General features: G+C 57.1%; 1 protein-coding gene across 3 annotated transcripts; it reads right to left on the bottom strand.

The window, feature by feature from the left end:
* Positions 1–1,973: 1,973 nt before the first annotated feature.
* SNX33 (sorting nexin 33) lies at positions 1,974–18,588 on the bottom strand. Of its 3 annotated transcripts, none has more exons than XM_007118679.4 (3): positions 15,979–18,588; positions 9,414–9,619; positions 1,974–2,423 (listed from the first exon to the last, which is right to left on the bottom strand). In XM_007118679.4, exons 1-3 carry the CDS (start codon positions 17,447–17,449, stop codon positions 2,373–2,375), a joined length of 1,728 nt encoding a protein of 575 aa, XP_007118741.1. In that variant the 5' UTR covers positions 17,450–18,588; the 3' UTR covers positions 1,974–2,372. The 3 variants fall into 3 exon arrangements, with proteins under 3 accessions (XP_007118741.1, XP_007118743.1, XP_007118742.1); XM_007118681.4 differs by lacking the exon at positions 1,974–2,423 and adding an exon at positions 4,621–5,059; XM_007118680.4 differs by lacking the exon at positions 1,974–2,423 and having other exon boundaries at positions 7,917–9,619; positions 15,979–18,587.
* Positions 18,589–20,573: the final 1,985 nt, after the last annotated feature.

Raw genomic sequence — 20,573 nt, 5'->3', positions numbered from 1 at the left:
TGTTGACCATTGTGACGAGTTGCTGTTATAAGAGCAGTTGTTACTGAACAGCCTAGCGTGGGTCTGGTATGTTGTAGGTGCTTCACAAATGTTCAAAGTTGGGGCTATTGTTATTTTTATAATTTATTACAGGCATCACAGTGCCTGGCGCATAGTAGGTGCTGAACAAATGTTCAGTCTTCCTGGAAGGCCAAATGCAAGCATCCCCCATGTGGCGAAGAGGGACGTGGAGACACTCTGCTTTGCTGGCTTTGGCAGGGAGAGTGAGGTGTACAGCAAGGGGTCAACTTCTGAGTAGGAGAAGCCAGCAGCCCCACTCTGACCTCCTCCCTTCACCCCCCCCCCCGCCCCATTGATTCAGAGGACCTCCCTGAGGCTGTAGGGGGCGACCATCTGGCTACCTTGGAAGAGGCTTGGCTCCAGGGACCCAAGAGGGAGGAGGCCCACTGGAACCTGCCTGCCCGGGGGGAGGAGGGCAGGGTGGTGGGGTGAACTCAGGGGGGTCCAGAGCTCCAGGGCCTCCTGGAAGAGGAGTCTAGGCTGTGCCCTGAAGAACAGGGAGTGCTGAGGCTAAGGCAGAGCGTGTGGAGGGAAGAAGGTGATGCAGAGCCTGAGTGAGGAGGCGATGGACCCTGGAGCAGACAGGGCTCTGGGGATCAGACTGAGGGACACTCCTGTGGAAGCTGGGTCTGAATGGAAGCAGCCCCAGGAGTAAACTGGTGCTCACTGCCCACCTCCCAGGGTCAACCCCTTACAGTGTAGAACTGGGGTGGGGAATGGGGGGCTCTGAGCCCTGGACCAGAACTCGGCACCCAGTTGCCCCCAGTTTGAGTGGCCTCGGTTGCCCAACTACCCAGCAGTCACCCGAGGAGCCTTAGGAATTGGCCAGGATGGGATACCACTACCCCTCATACATACCTACTCAACACCCCACCCAGCTGATGCCAGCCCAACAGGGCAGGTTGCAGTGCCAGGGAGGAAGGAGGCTGCCTGCTCTGCCAGCTGGAACAGCACAGCCTCCTGCTATGCTGTGTGTGGAGAACAGGGAAGGGCTCCCCGGGCCACCCTGGCCCGGAACCCAGCCCTCCAGAGCGGGGGTGGGGGGGTCTGATGCCTATCCCCCTCCCACCCTTTCACACCCCATGCCTCGCTGAGAAAGAGGGAAATACTCCCCAGAGCAAGTCACTGGGTCCTGGGAGGTGTGGTAGATGACTCCAGGGAGGAAGCATGCATTCAGCCACCAGCTGCCGCGGCAACACACATGTGTGCACACACACACATATTCAAGGGACTGCCACACGCAGCCACGCACACAGGCACGTGCAGATTCACTCACTGACAGCAGCCGACCCGGGCAAACCAGAACCCACACACACCCCCTCCCCAGAGACCTGAGACACAGCCGTGTAGACATCCCGGGTCGCTGGCTATGCGCCAGGCACCGTGCTGGGCACTCTGGGAATAGAGCACCGGGCAAGACAGAGTAACACCAGCTCCCTGGTAGGCTGCCTTCTAACAAACAGATACATTTAAAATCTAACTTTTGCACTAAGTATTTGCAGAGGAGGTTGTGTGATGCTAGAGTTTCCTGGAAGCAAGGGTTACGGGGGAGTAAGATATTGGCCCAGGGTTGATAAGTGTCGAAGCTGAGGTACGGACACACAGGGATCCTTTATATTAGCTTCTCTATTTTTGTATATGTTTGAAACTCTCCAAAATAAAAAGTTAAATACATACACATATATAATTGGCAATTGATAGTAAGTAAAATGAAGAAAAAAAAAGGCAGGGTAAAGGGACAGAAGACGAGAACTAAGAAGTTAAGGAAGGCTTCTCCAAGGAGGTGACATTTTAAGAAAAGACTGTAAAAAATTTAAAAAAAAATTTTTTTTAATTTTTAATTAAAAAAAATTTTTTTTTAAATAAATAAATTTTTTAAATAAATAAATAAATAAGAAAAGACTGGAGTTAACTGAGGTTCAAACCACACAGACATCTGGGCGGAAGAACATTCCAGACAGAGGGGACCAACAAAGGCAAAGGTCCTGAGGTGCAACAAGCTTGGCATATGTAAGAAATAGCAGTAAGTCTGGAATTCTGTGACCTAAAGGAACAGGGTTCCAAAGTGAGATCAGAGGGCCTCGTGGGCTGAGGTAGGAGTTTGGAATCTGGCCTAAGAATGGCAGGGTGCCCTGGGGGTTGAAAGCACGGGACAGACATGATTTGATTTAGAATACGGTCTTAAAAGATCACTCTGGCTCCTGTTAGACCATCTGGGAACGGGAGAAAGCAGAAGAAAGCTTGGAGACTACTGCAGCAGTCCAGGCACGCGTGGCGGTGGCTTGAGCCTCACGGTGAGATGGTGAGACAGGTCAGATGTGGGATCTCTTTTGAGAAGCTAACAAGGCTTTGCTCACAGGTGGCTGTGGAGCGAGAGAAAGAGAGGAGCTAAGCATGATTCCAAAGCAGGACCAGAGCTTCGAGGTCAGGGGTGTCGCCTTTTCCAGGCGGGGACACGGGGAAAATCATGTGCAGCCAGATGACTGCAGGCAAAGAGCGTCCCGCTGGGGACCTACACACGGGCACGGGAGCGCACACCGGCAGGTCCCCAGCGAACACACAAGAGGATGCACACACTCCGGGACACCAGGCACAGGCACAGACGCATCGCCCCACCTCTGCCTGCCCCACCCTGCCCCACGTGGAAGCCCCAGGACCAGAGCCCACACCCTCTCCAGCTCAGCCTCGTCACTCGCAGGATCCCCAGTCCTAGCATTTCCCTCCCAGCTCTCACTCCCACCCCCCATATTGGCCCCTTGAGCAAGGAGGCTCCTGACTCACTCTCTTCCTGGACACCAGAATCCTGCCTCTGACCCCAGCTCCCTGCCCTTGGCCTCATCTGTCCAGCCGCCTCCACCGCAGCCAGATCCTGCTCCCACACCCCAGCCCGAGACCCTACAGAAAATTAGCACTCGAATATTTGCTCTCTGTGGGCCAAGCCCTCTGCCCTTCCACCTGCTGCCTTGAAGGCAGGCGGCCACCTCCACCCAATGCCCCCCAGCTACCCCCACTGCCCCACTCCCCTCAATGCCCGGCACTCCTGCAGTCGCTCTACAGCAGGACAGTTGCCCCCACCCTGCCCAGCCTGCCAGCCTTGGAAGGGTGGCCTGGTGCAGTGGGAACAGCACAGCTCTGTGTCCAGGCAGAATCAGTCCTGCCACCGAGCAGCTGCACAATCTCACACAGGTGACTCAGTGCCCGAGTCTCCGTGCGCTGTAAAATATCGGCAATCGCTCTCACCTTCCAGACCATTGTGACCAGTGAGATAACTCATGGGAGGTACTTAGCCCAATGCCCAGCACAGAGTAGCACACGGTCGCTGTTGGGCACTCGGGCCCAGCCCTGACATCCACCCACCGTGTGGCCTTAGAGGGCTCATCCAATCAGTTTTCTCACTCATTTAGTGGGGTAACAATATTCTTGGCCCTGCCTCTCTCTAGTGCTGCTCAGAGGCTGGTAATCCCAGCTACTCCTTACTGGGCACTTGCTATGTGCTCATATAACCCTTCTAACAGCCATCTGGAACTCCTGTTATAAATGGAGACATGGAAGCATGGAACAGTTAAGAAACATCCCTAAAACAAGTAGGTGTAGAGAGGATTTGCACTCAGGCTCAGCCACTCGGGTCCTGCCTCTGAGGAGTGGAGGGAAAGGGGCTTTGCTGTCTGGGGGGCAGCAAGGGCTGTCTGCTGGAGCCTCATTCTACCCTCACCCAGAGCACTGCTTCCAAAATGGCAGCAAAGGGAATAAAGTCAGCCCGGAAGAGGCTCCAACTGCCTCCAGGCTCCAGCCAGCCTCCAGCTCCTACCTCAGGCATCAGCCATTTGCCTCCCAACACGGGTGGCCCAGGCCTGGGTACCACTCACACCGGCTCGGCTACTCTACACCTCCCTCACTGGGCCCCATTTCCTGGTCTGTAAAATGATGTTGATAATCTCTTGCATACAGGGTGGTTGTGCAATACTGGCCATCCAGTGTCCACCACAGTGCCACTTGCACTGGGGGAGGTAGAAGCCCCCGAGGCTGGAGATCCAGGGGCAGTGGAGACTTGGACCCCTTCCCAGGTAGAACCAGACCTCAGGAGACACAGGGTTACACAGGGTAAGCAGCCTCCAAGACAGCCTTGTACTTGAGCGTGTGGTGGAGGCTGTGGAGTGATTGCGCCAGCCCCTTGAGGTTCCCTGAGGCCCACAAGGTACAGGGGCAATTGAGGGAGTCTGGAGTGCCCCAAACTGAGAAAGGGCCAGACCCACGGAGGCTTAAGGGCGGGGATCAAGGGATCAGGTGGTGGGAAGGCAGGAGGTAAGGGAAAATGACCAAAGGGTCCGATGCTAACCTAGGACCATGGTGGGCACCACAGGCCCAGTGCCAGGGTCCAGGAGCCCTGCGAGAACCCACAACAATGTTTTCAGCCAAGGGGTAAAAAAGTAGCAGAACACGAAAAGGCAAAAGAAAGAAAAGACAAAATCAAAACGAAGAAAATTTAATTAAATATCTACAAGACATTGTCAAGTAATTAACAGAACCCAGCTCAAGTAGGTATATGTGAATTACCTTTAATGTGGAATGCAGGCAAATTTTCATATGAGTGATAGGATGAGGGAATTCAGCTTCTAAAATTCAAAGTGCCAGGGGCCTGCGTAGGGTCTTCAAATGTGCCATCCCCAAAACTTACATGCCTCCCTGGGGAAAGGAGGGGTCCCCAAATTGATTTCAGATTACTTTTCTATCAGGTGGGTTAATGAGAAAGCAAAAGAGAAATTCAGGTCAGTTACAGAAAAGTGAAGTGATGTTCCTCACACATGTTCATTTGTAATCGGAGACCCTGAGTCACTGCAGACGCCACTGGGCAATGCTGCCCTCAGCCTCTTCATCCCTGGGGGGCTGGCGGGACTCACCGGACCCTCAAAGCCCCTGCACATTTCAGCAGTTGGTTTGCCATCCTCCCATTCTTTCACAACTCTGGAGCGAAGATCTGCTACCCCTTCTTCCTCCAGACCTACGTGAGTTAATCAAGGTGACTTTAGGGAATGAAGCCAGAGAGCTGGGTTCAAGTCCAGCCCCACCTCGGCCCCACTGTGTGATCGTAGGCAGTTCCCATCCTCCCTGTGGCCAAGCCTCAGTCTCTCTGTCTGTGAAATGGAATAATGATTTCTACCCGGGCTGCCATGCGGACCAAGGAGGCCACGGCTGTGTGAGAAACTGCTTTTTAAACAGACTGGACTGCATCAGGGTTTGACTAACAAAACAAAACCAAAGGAAAAAAGCTTTGTTGAACCCGGGAGTGGGGTTTCACAATCAACCCTTCTGAGCTATGTCTGGGGGAGGTGAATTTTTATGTTTCCTCATGGTCTTTTTGCCAGGGCTCACCATCTCCTCTTGCCCCAAACAGCGGAAGGAGGTACCAGAGCCGAAGTGGTGGGGAAGCAGGTTGGGGTGGGTTGGGGGTGTGTGAGGGAGCCAAGCTGGCTTGGCTCCTGGAGGCCTGAGTCAGCGGGCAGGCAGGCAGGCAGGGCGGGCCCAGTCCTCGCAGGCTTGGGGAGGAGATGGTGCAGGAATGTTCCTCCGGCCCAGGCCTGGGCCCTGCCCACCACATTCTGGCTCCTGCTCTCTGATGCTGCAGCCTCAGCTCTGGCTCCGAAGATGGGAGATGCCTGGAGCTTTGTTGAGTAGGTTCAGCCAGGGACCTTCAGAGGCAGCCTGGCCCTGGGGACTGACCCAGGGGTGGGCAAGGCCAGGCCAGAGCCTGATGGAAACTGGGCTCTGACCCCAGACCATACCCCCGCCCCACTGGGTGATGCAGCCAAATCCCACCGCTCACTAGACCTCAAGTTTCCCATCTGTGCAATGAGGAATTGAACTTGGTGGTGTCAGATGATGGATGATCGGGGCTGGCTCCCCCAGGAGGCGGTGCAGGTGGAGTCCAAGAGCATCTACATTTGTGACACATTTGCTATGTGCATGTGTGACTTCATGGCCGTGTGTGTCTGAGTGTGTGTGTCACTATGTGAGTGTATATGACCGTGCACAGTACTATGGTATGGCTGTGAGTGACGACGTGGCTGAGACTGACGACATGCGTGTGGGCGTGGACGAGTGTGGACGTGGCTGTGAATGTGTGACAGTCTGTGGCACTGTGGCTGGAAGTGCAGTTGTGCAAGCACATGACCGTGCATATGTGTGTGTGAGTGTGGAGCCAGGTGTGACCTCTGTGCCGCGCGCAGGTTGTATGGCTCTGTCTGCTTTGGGTTGGGCAACTGCATCTGTGACCAGGCCTGGCTCTGCTACAGCCGTGGCACAACTGAGACATGGTGGTTCATGGCACTCCTGTGTCCAGGAAGCAATAGGATGCAGAATCTGAGGGCCGCCTCCATCCCCAACCCCCATATGTGGCCACAAAGCAGACTCCTTTCCTGGGCTGGGCCAAGATTGGGGATCAGAGGTCCCCCACCCCCCAGCTCCAGGTCCCGGTAGTTGCCCAGGGCAGAAAGAGAAGCCTTGTTTTCCACCCGCCTCAGGGAGGAAACTGGAGGCAGCTGGGCTCAGCTCAGTCTGGAACATCTGCCTGGCATGAGACTGAGGCCAGCCCGCAGGCCCAGCCACCACCAGGCTATCCCCCCACACACACTGGTCGCCAGTCCCCTGCTGAAAGAGGCTCCGGCCAGCCCAGACAAATCTCAAATTCCCCCAACACTCAAACCCACACAGAGATAGAAAGAAACCAGAGAGAAGGGCTGTGACATCCTCACTTCCCATCACATGTATGTCTGTCCCTGCCTAGAGCCCTCAGGATGCCTGGAGGAGGCCTGGCCCATCCCAAGACTTCACGTTCTGATGCTTTTCCTAGGTGCAAGCCCCTCCTGAGAAAAGTGTCAGACCAACCCCTCACCCGGAGGATGGAAGGCATGGGAGGTGGCCCCCCGCTCAAGAAAGAGACACAAGAGGACAACACTATTCCCAGGGCAAGAAGCATGAACAGGGGACTTTCCAGGCACTGTGTGCATTCCCACCGCCCCAGCGCTTGACTGGGCCTGGGAAGGAGACACCCCCACCCCGCCACCGCCCTGCCCATGGTCAGAGCGCTCACTGCAGAAGGCCGCCTGGAGGTTGGAGCAGGGAAAAGGTTAAGGGTGGGAAGGTCCTCGGATGGGCTGGAAAATGAAGGAAGGAGGGCAGGGAGAAGAGAAGGGAAAATTCCATAGAAAGTCCCAAATCTGACCTAATTTTGACCCAGGGCCAGGGGCCCATTCCAACAGTTCCTCTGAGGACGCTCTGCCCTGAACAGGGAGCCTCTGCTGTCCCTTCCCCACTGCACCTGCCACCCCTTACTCTATCTCACTGCCATGAGCTCCCCCGCCCCCGGCCCGGCCAAAGCCTCCCCTGATGTCCAGACCGCAGCAGCCCTCCCTCCACCAAGTCCTCATTGCCCCAAGAGAACCGCGGCCCCCCAGCCCTCCTCTTTCCCGTGTGCAAACAGACTCCTGTTCATCCTGCCTGGGACACCCCCAAGGGCATAGCTGGGGGGTCCACCTCAGTTTCCAACTGGGCAGCCACTGCAGTGCTGGGCAGCCTGGACTGGACGGCCTGGGGAAGGACACAGGTTCTGAGACCCACCCCCTCCCCTGGACTGGGGCTTTCCTCGGGGTAAGGCTGGGATATGCCCTCCCGGGGAGAGGAACCCCCTATCGATTAGACTGTCCCTTCCTCACGTGACCTTCAGTCCTAGATCACAGAGCAGCAAAGCCAAACCCCTGGCAGGACTCTACCCATTTGAGAGATGAGGAGAGTGAGGTCTGGGAAGGGTATGCATCCAGCTGGGGTCCAGGGTCACCCGGAGGTCCCCAGCTAGCCCCTGCCTCCAGCACCGTCCTCCCCCTAACTTCTGAGATTCTGGGGTAAATGTTCTGCCCATCACGACCTCAGAATCTGGTCCAATCGCTCCCAGGGACAATTAGGGCTGTATTCTTTCCCCCACCCTCATCCCCCCTTGGGATCCAAATAAGGAGTCATATTTTTGTTATCTTAACTGTAAAAGGTTTATCAAGAAAACAAGAAAGAAAGAAGACTGAAGCAGCAGCAGCCAGGAACAGCCATGACCTCCTGGGGGTGGCCAGCAGTGGCACCTGTCAGTTCCCCCAACCCACTGCTGGACCGCGCCCTGGCCTGGGGGTGTGGGGAGAGCCCCCTCGAGGATGTAAACATGGGTGGGAGACAGCACAATCCCACCAGAACCTGGACCGGCATCACAGTGAGGCTGGCTGTGGGCAGGTGGGCCCAGGATCCCTGGGGTGGTGGGTAAGCTGGCCCCTGGGAGCCTGAGGCCCAAGCCTGCTTGGAGCATGGGAGCTATTGCTGGTGAACTCAAATACCCAGTAACTTTTGGGTGTCCCCTCCAGGAAGGTGACAGCAGGGTCCTGGGATCCGAGGCCTGTCTTAGCACCTTGAGCCCAGGGCAAAGATGCTGCATGGTCCCCTAACCAAGGGGTGAGGGGGCTCAGCTGGTGAAGGGGAGTCAGGAGGGAGTTGGCCTGCAGCCCCTCCTGCGGGGGTGGGGGGGCGGAGGTGGGGCGGGGACAGGAGCATGGGAGCAAGGCAGATCCCTCCCCTCTGTCACACAAGGGGACACCACCGAGGGGTGCACCAAACTTGCTTGGGAAAGGTAAAGGAGAGAAGACGGCGTCTTTTCATGCCTCCACAGCCTTGCCCATGCTGTTCTTCTCCTCTGAATGCCCTCCCCATCTACTGTCCCCACTTACTGTCTGGCAGGTCCTTGTCATTCTTCAAGACATTACTTGAATGTCACCTACTCCATGGAGTCATCCCTGACTGGCAGGACGAGTGGTCCCTTCTGCGAGCTATTTACCATCAATCTTTCTGTATTGCCCCTGCCTGTTTCTGGGTCTGACCCCCACCTCAACTGGGAACTCCCCAAGAGCAGGCGTGTCGCAGCCCTGGATGCCCAGTGTCTGACCCGGGGCCGCAGCAGGCCTGCGCATCTGCTGAATGAACAAGGGGATGGTGGCCAGGTGAGCGAGAGCTATAGGCTCTAGGGGAGGCTAAGACCCTGGCCTGACCTCAAGTGACTGACCACCAGCCCAGGCCTTGGCCTGGGGGGCTCCTGGCCCCATTCTCACCCCTGCTGTGCCCCTATCTCTAAGGGGTGGGGAACTTCCCCAGAGATATCCATGACTCCTCCAAAGCCCACCCCTGACCAGTGAGGCACTACTGGTGTGGGAAGGTCTGGAAGGCAGCATGCACCACAGCCACCAGGCCCCAGGGGTGGGGAGAGGACCAGGGACACGTGGTCAGAGGCTGTCATACATGTGCAGCGTCTTCTCCAGCTGCTGGCCTACCCGCTGGTAGAAGAGGATCTGCTGGCGCAGGTAGTTCTGCATCATGTGCTTGAAGTCGAGCTCACGGCGCTGGTGGAAGTGGTTCATCTCAGCCTGCAGGGCGAAGCCCACCACGCGGCAGCGCCTGCGAATGCCATCTGCCTCGTCCTGCGCCATGCGGCCCTCGTCACTCATGCGCTGGCTCTCCTTCACCTTGGCGAAGGCACCTGGCACGGGCAGAGCAGAGGACAAGGACAAGTTAGGGCTCCGGTCTCCCCAGTTCCCTCCCTAACCCCACGGTGAGACCCCTCGAGGGCAGACAATACCCTCATCGGCTCAACTCCGGCCTCACTCTTGGACTTCATGGAGTCCAGACCCATGGTCCAGCCACCTGGGTGTCTCCACCAGGATGTCCCCCAAACCCTCACCTTTAGCACATCCTAAACCAGATGCACCATCTTCACTCCAAACCTGTGGCGACGCCAGCAGCCCACACCTGACCAGTCACAGCCCTGCCCTGCCAGCTGATTGATCTCTAGGACCAGGCCGTCCCCACCCACCACAGGCCTCGTCACCCCTCTCGCTGGCTCCCCATTCACCTCCAACATCACCTCCTCCACGAAGCCTTCCCCGCAGCCCCACTACATCAGGTGCCTCTCAAGGCTCTCAGGTGCCCTGGGCTTCCCTCTGCCACAGCTCTTACCACCCTGTGGTTTCTCTGACCGCTTCCTTCTGGGCTGTGAGCTCAATGTGTCTAGCATCCAGAACAAAGCCTAGCCCACAGCAGATCCTGATATGTGTCTGCTAAGCTGATTCAACCTCACTGGACTGCTACCATAGGCCCCTCATGGGTCTACCCACCTCAGTCTCAGCCTCTGAGAGGGTCTCCATAGCACCTGAAGAGCAGCCAAGCTGGGCACCCATAGCTCCAAGCCTCCCCTGGCTTCCTTCTGCCTGCAGAGCTAGGTCCCCCATTCTCCTGGCCTGTGAGGCCCTCTGGGAGTTGACCCCTGCACCCATTCCACGCTGACCCCACGTTCATCAAATTCAGCTTTCTTTCCTACCTTCCTATCTCTGCACCCTGGATCCCTATGCATAATTCAAGGCTCTGATGGGGTGCCGCTTCTACACGGAGCATCCCCCAGGCAGACCGCCTCCCCGTCTCAGCTCACCAGGGCTCTCCCCACCCCCATCACCCAGCCGATTCTAAAACAGAGCCTCAAAAGCCACCTGGAGTTTTCCTTTGTGTGTGTCTCCCCACATATAGGCCCTGCTCCCTCCTCACCACCCCAGCCCCCAGGGGACTAGAGGAAGCCATTATAATAACCAGGTGACAGATGGGCGGTCAGGGGATGAACCTGGGGAAGGGACCCAATTTGGAAGAATGTGAATGAATCAACAAGCACTTGGTGAACGAATTTCAGTTCTGAATTAACAGCACTTGACTGATTCCGCGCTAAAGCCGGTGGGGGCAGTTGTTGAGGTGGTGAGGCAGTCTGCCTGCACCTGGCGGGTACTCCTTGCAGGGCTGTAGGGAATCCACTGTGTGAAGCAGATTAAGGAGGTGGGAGGGGTTGGCACGGAGGACGGCACACTCCCCACCCACCCACCCCACCCCCCCGAGCGCTTCAAAAGCATCCACCGCACACAAGTAACACGCGCGTTTTTCCTGTTTCCCACCTCTCCCTTAAGGAGGTCTCTCGTGGACCTTTGAAACGTATTCCTTTTACTCCAAGTTGTTCAAATGCATTCAGGATGCATTTATGGAGCATCTACTACATGCTGGAAATAACTCTGAATGCCTTTAGAAGGAGCAGTACCTATATTAGATGGCAAGTGTGTGGCTAATTGGCAAAGAGTGGCATTTCGGCGGACAGACTCCAATTTGGAGCATTTCCAGGGCTGCTCACACAGCACCCAAAAGAATTCTGCAATCCCCAGCTCCCAGCCCACTCAGTCCTTTTGCCACCTTCCTTGAACCACTTCTCACCTCCTGTTCCATACTGACTGCCCAGGTCTGGGCAGCAGGAGAGGGATCACCCCAAGGCCCAAGATGAGGAACCCATGAGAGACTTCAGAGCTGGAGTGGCCCTAGAGACTAGCTGTCCAACACCCACCTCCACCCCTCACTCTCCACCCCCATACTGTGCAGAGGAAACTCAGGGCCTGGCAGGAGGGCACTTGCGAGGGGCTCGCAGCCTCTTTTCTGCTCCGAAAGTGGGGGATGCCTGGCCCAGAGGTATCCCTGCACAGCTTGGGGTAGACACCACTTCTACTGCAGGGAGCCCAGGCCAGGTCCCCCAGGCATATGTGTGGGGCATCCAGACAATGGACTCAGGAATTTGAGAAGGTCCCAAGGGGTAAAAAGAACCATAAGATGGGCTTCCCTGGTGGCGCAGTGGTTGCGCGTCCGCCTGCCGATGCAGGGGAACCGGGTTCGCGCCCCGGTCTGGGAGGATCCCACATGCCGCGGAGCGACTGGGCCCGTGAGCCATGGCCGCTGAGCCTGTGCGTCCGAAGTCTGTGCTCCGCAACGGGAGAGGCCACAACAGTGTGAGGCCCGCGTACCACAAAAAAAAAAAAAAAAGAACCATAAGAAGCAAAGTAGAAAAGAGCAGGACAAAGAAACTAGAGTCAAGCTTCAGCGAAGGGCACCTACTAGCCTGGATTCCACCTTCCTGAAAAAGTCTGGGTGCGTTGGGGGTGGACTTGCATTTAAGGAAGCTTTTCTTGCCCACGGCCTTCGAGGAAGGAAACTGAGGCCCAGATAATAGAAATGAATCTACTGCAATTGCTAGGTATCCACAGACAGGCAGGGAGCCAGAGATGCGGGGCAAAGGCTGTGCGGGAAGGGGGAGGCCCCACCCTGCTCTCCGTCACCCCTCCACCCTGTGACTCCGATGTGGAACTGGGACCAGCTAACACTAATGCACCCCAGAGACAGACTGGGACTCAGGGCTCAGGCCTGTCCCCTGTCACCCCACACATTCCACCTAGGACTCAACCTGAGAGCTGAGGACCCAGGGGCACCTTGTCAGTTGTCCTGTAGGCTGGGTCCCAGGAACAGGGAAAGGAGGGTTGGAGCTTCAGAGCCCCAGGGTCCCAGGCATATCCCCTAAACTGCCACCTTCATCTATCTTGTCCCTACTTCTTGGAGGTAGTTACCACCCACCCTAGGTTGAGGGCAGGACGTCTGAGTCCTAGTCCCACTTTGTCACCTCCAACAAGGGCTACAGGTCTCCCCACTGTCAAATGGGACAGGTTGGACTAGATGTGATGCTGCAGACAATTGCTCACAGCAGAATAGCGCTTTAGAGTTTCCACATCAGTAAGATGGGATGATAATAGTACCCACCCTATAGTCATAGCTGAGTTTAATTGAACTAATATGTTTAAAGTACTTAGGATGGCACCTGACAGAGTAAGAACTCTGGATGCTACTCGCAACTATGTGCAAACTGCTTTTCAGTCCCAGCCAAGACCCAGCTGGTGGTGGCTCCTGGTGACACAATTCTTTGTTCATCGGAGCCTAGGAGGGGAGGTAGGTAGAGGGAGAGCTAGATGATGGCCCAGAGCATAGAGGCTGGACCCACCTATTCCCCCAGGCAAGAACTTGGTCCTGCAAAAGGGCCACTTTGCCTTGGCCAACCTGAGAGCTCCGTGGCCCCTCCACGCATGCTCTGTGGTCCAGGGCCTGCCTCCAACCTGCCGAGGATACCAGCTCAGTTGGTGCTAGAACACCCAACCCCCTCCCTGCTCCCTCCCCTTCTGGCTTGTCTACCCCAGGCACCCATCCCTTAGGGAGCTCCCTCCCCTATCTGTCTGGCACAGTAGAAACAGCCTGGTTGTGGAGTCAGAGACACCTGGGCTCCAATTCCTGCTCTGATTATCATTCCTCCTCACTGCCCCTCATCTGAAAACGGAGGGAATCACACCCGCCTCCGTGGCTTGTGAGGAGTCTTAGGACCGAGCCCTGCCCTGGCTGGCTCTCAGGAAGGGGCCCTGGACAGTCATTGTTGCCCCTTGTTGTCCCAGGGTAACTATTACTAAGGCTCTCTTTCACCCCCAAGATTGCCCTGGTTTGGATGGTAAATTACATGGTTGCCCTTCTCTTAGGAGACCCCTAAACTGAGCTCCAGGGGCTGGGCCAGTGGGCAGACAGGCTGGCACCTCAGTGCCAACCAGGTTCCATGGCCCATTTTCCTAAGTTTTCTTAGGCAAGGAAACTCTTTCAGGGTCACCTCAGAGGCAACATTTGTCCAAATCCTGGTCTCCTGACCCCTCCTAGGCCTCCCATCTCCTTCCTTCCAAGGCCTCTCCCACATGCTTGCCATCTTTCAGATGCATGAACAGGCTGGACAGAATCCTGGGGACCCAGGACCCAATTTTCCTGCTCCTTCCACTGTGAAAGGGCTCCATCCACAGGGCCAACATGGGATCCCCCGTCCCCCCATCAGGCTGTGGTTCCCCCAATTCTGTCTCAGCCAGATTCCAAGCCCCCCTCCCTAACTTGCCCCACCACGGGCCTAGGAGTGGCAGTGCAGAGCCCAGAAGGAGGAAGAGTTAGCCCAAAAGAACTTGGCTTAATGGGGAGGGATCCTCCGGGTCCGGAAAGGTGGGGCAGCCTCTGCCTGAGGTTGAACACATCACCCCAGGCCCATCACCTTAGAAACACCTCCAGTGGAAACTCAGAAGTGGCCTCTCTCAGCTCTGTCTCCCTGCCCCAGGGTCAGAAAGGCCAGTCTGGCTTTACTCCCTCCTGCTTCAGTGGGCGCCTGGAAGTATGAGTATGGGGTTGCCTTCCTGCCCCCCGCTCTGCTCTGGGTGAGGGTCCCCAGACACTGCATGGGGGCAGCTGTTTAATCACTATGCCCCTGCTTCCCCCCATCCTGCTGCCCACACAGGAACATGCCATCCAAGGAGCTGGTTGAACCAGCTTTCCCAGGCCGTAGCACAGCAGTGAGCGTGGCTCCACTTCCGCACAGGGTGAAACCTGCCCCAGTGGACCCCAGCCGGCCCCAGCCACCAGCCCTGCCCAATCCCTGCCCAGAGCTCAGAGCCGGATCTAAGGCATCACTCCCCAGGAATCTTTCCCCTACCCACCCCTTTGAAGGCCTAAGAGCTCACTGTGTCCACCCTCCCTTGTCTTACAGATGGGGAAACTAACTCCCAGAGAGGGGAAAGCACTTCCCAGGGACTCACAGCAAACTGGGGGCAGAGCCAAGACCAGAACTCAGGCCTCATGTCTCCTGAAGCTGAAAGAAGGGAAGGAGGAAGAGAAGAATGTGGAGAAGAGAAAAAAAGGGCAGAGAGGAGAAGGAGGAAGAGAAAGTGAGGGGAGAAAGGAGGCTGGGAGCTGGAGAAGTTCTAGAAGTTAACCTCCTGGTAAAGGAGAACAAGGCGGGTTTACTCCAGACTCTCCTGGGAACCAGGTAGTGTGGTGGTGTTTGCTGTCCCCCGGGCTCAGTCCAGAGGCCTGCCTCCTGGCCTCACCCAGAGGAAAACTCCCCACCAAGCCAGGCCTGACCTCAGGGCCTAGGGGCCTGGAAGCCAGCCCCACGCCCTGCAGACATTCTTCCTTAATTACCAAGCAGCCCTGGGGAGGACCACACCTCTCTCCTGCCCTGCCTGTAGTCCCCAAGACTCAGCCACCTGCCAGGTCAGCTTCTGACTCACTGCTCAGGCAAGAAGAGAAGCCAGGCTGGGGAAGGGGGAATTGCACGGACCATGGGGGTAGTGCCCTGGACCCCCGCTTCCTCCCCCAGCCCAGCCCGGGTGCCCCTAGGTGACCCGGCTATGAGTCACTTCCCTGGAAGTTCCTTGACAGCCCCACAGTAACAAGGACCCATCCTGTCCCTCCCGTAGGGAGGGGGCCGTGAGAACTGAACACATGGCTGGGCTTGGGAGGTGGCCGAGATGGATGTGTCCTTGGGGAGGTGCAGGAGGAAGGGACAGTCCCAGCTGGGCCATGGACCCCTTGTGCAACGCCTGTTCTGTGGACACAGCTTCTTTATCTGCAAAATAGGGACAGCCACCCTCCCAAACACAGATAGGGAGGGAGGTCACAGATAGGATATGCAGCGGTGAGAACAGGCTCTGCAAAGGCAGGGAGGCAAGCCTGTGACACGTGGGAAGACAGGCTACACTCTGCGCTCTTGTTATCTGGGTCTGTGTCCGTGTCCCCCATGAGCCTGCGGGCTCCTCAAGGGCAAGTCCTGGGCCCCAGTCAGCTCCGTGTTCCCAGACCCCAGCCTCATATCTTGAAGGGCTCAAAGCATGATGGGTAAATGAGTAAATGAGACAGAAACAGAGAAAACGAATGAATGAATGAACGAACCAACAGACAACAAGAAGGTAAGCAGTGAACTCCACGAGGACACGGATCAGACCTGCCCATAATAAGATCCCTGCACCTAGAATAGCACCTGCCACCTGGTAGGTGCTCGACCCACTTGTTGAACATATGAATGAGACAGAGACAGAAAGACTAGCTGCACCATTCTGCTCGGTCTAGGCCATCCTCATACCCCCAGTGCCCAGCAGAGTGCAGATGCTGTAAGGGTCTCCAGCCCACACTGGCTCTTACCTTTCTGCAGGTGGATGATGTCGGGGAAGTTGGAGAGCAGGCCCTGGTAGAGAGAGAGCGTATCGAGCATCTGGAAGAGGTCGTTCTTGGGCTGCTCGGCAAACATCTCACCCACGGCTTCATAGGTTCGGCCCGTGTGAGAAATGGCGCTGTTGAGGGCTTCGGAGCTGAAGGGGGGGTCCATTTGGAAGGCATGACTGATGGCCTGGAAGGCATTGCCCAGCTTCTGGAATTCCTTGCGGAAGCCCCCCACATGCTTGCGCACCAGCTCCGATGCTACAGTGCTGAGCTGCAGGACGCTGTCGTCCATCTTCTTGCTGAAGGCTTTGAAGGTGTCCACACGGTCCTCCACATCCTGCAGGTCCTGGTGCTCCGTGGGGATCTGGAAGGTGAGCAGGAAGCTGGCGCCCACCATCTCGTCCTTCTCGGCCCGGCGTTTGCCCATCTTCCACTGCTTGTCATCCAGGCAGCTAAGGAAATGTTGGAAGCCCTCGTACTGGGACAGCACGGGGTGGCTAGTCATGTGGTCCATCCAGAGGATGAGCCGTCGCTTCCGCTTCTCAATGAAGTCCTCCTCGAAGCGGCCTGTGGCCTGCTTCTCTGGCAGGTGGGGCACCGAGATGACGGTGAACTTGTGCAGCAGGCGGTTGTAGAGCCAGTCGAAGTGTTTGTAGCGCCTGTAGACAGGTGAGCCAGCGTGTGTGGGTGTGAGCTTGTAGGAGATGTAGCTTTTGATGCCCTTGAATTTGGTCTGTTTGGTGGGGTCCTCCACGGAGCAGGCAAAGGGGTGGGGGTTGGCCTTCCACTGGGGGCCGCGAGGGCCCATCTCAATGGAGTATGTCTCGGCGATCTTGGCCATCATGGGCACATCGCCCAGGATGAAGGCCTCCACGCCGGAGCGCACAAAACACGAGAAGCGGTTGAGGTTGCGCCCCACCACGCTGCCTCGCTTGGCCGATGCCAGGCTGTCCTGCCGCTCCAGGGGTGGCTTGGGCCGGAAGGCCATGTGTTGGCTGGGGTAGGCACCGGGGTAGGAGAGGTTGAGTGGGGGGTGCCCGTTGGTGCCCAGCCCGCCAGCCCGCGGCTCCTCCACCACTGTGCACCCATCATCCCAGTCATCCCAGTCATCGTCATCGTCCTCCTCGAAACTACCCTGGTTTGACAGGAAGCCACCGCCCCCACCACTCCAGGAGGGGTCTGCCACGCTGGAGCTGTCGTATAAGCTCACCTGAGTGCCCAGAGAGCCTGCAGGACTGCTGGAGTAGTCGGCGTAGTCGGAGCTGGTGCCAGAACGGATGATCTCCACGTAAGAGGCAGGGAAGAGCCCTGTCTCACCGCGGCTGTTCTGGCCCTGCAGCCAGCCATCCAGCGAGGTCTCGCTGAAAACAACCAGGTCCTCATCCTGCTGGATGCTGATTTCCTCCTTGTTCTCGCTGCGGAAGTCATAGAGGGCTCGGCCTTTTAGTGCCATGTCTGGGCCAGTGGTAGAGAAAGATGAGGACAGAGTCCTGCCCAGAACTGGGGACACTTGCTAGGGTGTCCAGGAATGCACTAGCAACTCCAGGTCTGCCACAGCCCTTCAGTCTCTCAGCCCCTACGGCGGGGTCTCAGCACCCACAGATGGCGTCCAGCCTCCCTCTCTTCAGAGCAATGTCCACGGCCCAGAAACAGGTCTCCCTGCACACGCCTGTGAGCAGGGAGAGCTCATGTCCATGGTCTTCCTCCCTTCCTTCCTCAGCCCCTGAAACGGAGAGTCTCTCCTCCTCCCACTCCCAATAGAAAAGTCAAGTGACTCGGAGAAGTCAGCTCTGAGAGGGCAAGAATTCGACACTCTCCACTGGAACAATGTTCTAAAATAGAAGAGAATCACTCAGAAACCACCGTCCCAGAAACCCCGGCAGCTCTGGCTCCCAGCTCCTTCTGGCTCCACAGGCCTTGGGAGGCTCTCACATTCCTCCGTAGATCTGCTCCTTCCTCCTTCCTCCTCCTCTTCCTGGGCCACTGGGTTTTCAAAAATCCAGAAAATCCAAGAGGGGCAAGGAGAAAAGCAGCAAGCCTCCTGAATCGAATCCAAGGGTGGATGTGTCCGGCTTCACAACGAGCCAGGCCGGGAAAACAAGGACTAAGGCTTACACAACAGGCCGCCAACGCTTCGACCCCGGCGGCCCGGCCCGGGCCCCAGCCCCCAGCCGGCTGGGGCGCCCTCTCCCCGCCCCCAAGTGACCGGCCCCCGCCCCGGGGAAAGGAGGGGACGCGACGAGGCGCTCGGGCGACTTCTGGCCACTAGCTGAGTGGCCTCTTTTGTTTGCCTAATTCCTCAGCAGTTTCTGAGCCTGAAGCTGACCCAGATCTGAGTCCAAGGACCCCCGGCCAAAGGTAACCCCGCGGTAACCGGTCCCCGCACGCGGGACGTGGACCCCCACCCTTCGCGGGCACGCACACACTCAACAGGAGTTTGGAGAGTGAGCTCTGGAGAGCAGATGGCGCGCCCGGCCGACTGTCCGTCCTCCGCTCTGCCCCGCGGGGTCCCGCCGGTGGGCGGCGGGCTGCGCCCCCAGCCCGCCTTCCTCTCCAGCGTTCGCAGCCCCTCTGCGCCGCCAGTGAGAAGCCAGCTCCAAAACAACAACAAAAAAGGAGATTCCGGGAGGTGGCGTCCCGAGGAAGGAGGCAATAGCCGAAGGGGGGGAGGTGAGGGGTGGGGGGGGTGAGGGGTGGGGAGAGGGAGGGAGAAGGAAAAGCAGGCTGGGGAATTGGGCGAACTCCACAGCACTTCCGTGCGTCCTGGCTGGCTGCGGACTGACCGGCTCCGCCCTCCCACTGGCCTGGGGCGCAGGAGCCGGGGCTCCCGCCTACTCCTCGCTTTTCCTTCTGGCACTCGCCCACACTCACTTGCGCCGAGATCTGGATGCGAGAGAGAAAGGAGACGGTCGGGGAATAGGGCCAGCCCGTCCTCCCTGGCTGGGAGACACCTCTCACCCCGAGGGGCTTAAGCGCCACGCGACGGAGCTCTGCGGCCGCCGCCTCGCCTCCCGGGCTCCGTCACCCTCCTGCCTTTTCCGCGACGCAAGTGAGGCAAACTCCTAAAGTTTGTGAAGTGCGGTGCTACAAGGAGGGCGCCAGAGCCGGGACCCCGGAGAGAAGGTTGAGGAAGTGCGTGGAGACCCGCAGACGCCCCCCTCTCGTTCCCCTGCCCCCCACCCCAGCTCCGGGGGGGACGGGGCCGTGGCGCCGCCCGGGGATTGCTCTCTGGAGGGGGCCCCAGAGCCAGCGGCGCCCTCACGGAAGAAGCCTGAGAAGGTTTGGATAGTTTGGATACGGGCTGCTGCGGGTTCTAGTACCCTAGCCAGACAAGGCCAGGAGCAGCCCTGTCCTGGGCGACTTCCTTCGGGGCGGGGGAAGACAAAACCCTACATCTGTAGCGACGGGAACAAGACCGGGCACGATCGGGTTCCATGTTGATTCGTGCGGCGGCCGGTGGAGACTGGATGTCCTGTCTTTGCCAGCAGCACCCAGGAGAGAGGAGTGGCCAGGGTAGGGTTCCGGGAAGAGGTAAAGGGGACTTGACCCTGGGCATTGATTCTGCCAGGCACTGTGCTGGGCACTGGAGATTACAGTACAACAAGGCAGTCGGAGAGTTTGACACCCTCTTGTCAAATGACAAGTCCACCCTCTTGTCCTTCATTCATTCATTCTGTCTCTCATTCATTCAATCTTGCACTCAAGGAAACATTAACTGAGTATTCTGTGCCAGGCCCCTTGGTCTACAAAGACGAATAAGGCATTGTCCTTACCTACCAGAAGCTCAGATGTGTCAGGACAAGTAAAGAGATGTTCCCTGCACGGTGAGACCAGTGCCATGAAATGTGACTGGGAGGGCACCTATTCCAGCCTGGGTTGAGCAAGGATCAAGGAAGGCTTTCTGGAGGAGGAGGTACCTAAGGTGAAGCAAAGGCTTTGGGCCCTACTCCCCTTCCTGGCTATGCCCTGGAGCCTTGTCTACTGCTCTAACTAGAACTTCCTTCCCCCTCATTCTCATTCCTCCCACTTGTTGCAGATTAACTGGCACAAGGTGTACTGTAAAGGTGGGCACCTTAGGCTATTTTGAGGGGTGTAATTTGCAGGCCTCTGGCTCCAAAAACCAATTTCACTGGTGCAGTGAGTAGATCCAGTTCCCTATGCAGAGCTGGCATTTGGCCAGGATACAGGCTTATGTCCAAACTCCAGAAACCCAGGTGTTAACTTACACAGAGAAATTCAACTGTCAGGCAGACCCGAATATTTGTATCAATAGATCAAGGCAGTTTGGGCTGCTTCTTAGGAAGCCCAGTTACCAGAAGTTTAGCCCAGTGAACCTGGAAACCCCAGGAGGGGAAGAAAGGATGGTATAAGTCTCTCAGCCAAGAAGCCTTGAGATCTTATCCCCTGCCATAGGTGCAGTCTTGATTCTAAGGACTCAGTTCAGCCTAGGATCTCCAGGACCAGAGCCTGAATATGTTTCCCCAGCTGCTTTGGGGGCACCCCTTTTCTTTGATCTTCTGTTCGCAGAGCCTCTCTGCAAGCTGGATTTAAGAGTAGCAGCTACTTCCTTAGTGCTT

Source organism: Physeter macrocephalus, chromosome 11 (genome assembly GCF_002837175.3).
Source record: "Physeter macrocephalus isolate SW-GA chromosome 11, ASM283717v5, whole genome shotgun sequence".
Lineage (NCBI taxonomy): Eukaryota > Metazoa > Chordata > Mammalia > Artiodactyla > Physeteridae > Physeter > Physeter macrocephalus.
Note: the sequence above shows the minus strand (reverse complement) of the source record. Positions and strands in the feature narration are given on the sequence as shown.

What these genes read in the sequence shown, in the direction of transcription:
- SNX33 (XM_007118679.4), bottom strand. Translation starts at nt 17,449, where the DNA reads ATGGCACTAAAAGGCCGAGCCCTCTATGACTTCCGCAGCGAGAACAAG. An exon ending in CATCATCCACCTGCAGAAAG is followed by an intron (nt 9,620 to 15,978) that starts GTAAGAGCCAGT and finishes TGCCCGTGCCAG; the next exon opens with GTGCCTTCGCCAAGGTGAAG. An exon ending in AGATCCTCTTCTACCAGCGG is followed by an intron (nt 2,424 to 9,413) that starts GTAGGCCAGCAG and finishes CTCGCTCCACAG; the next exon opens with CCACCTGTGAGCAAAGCCTT.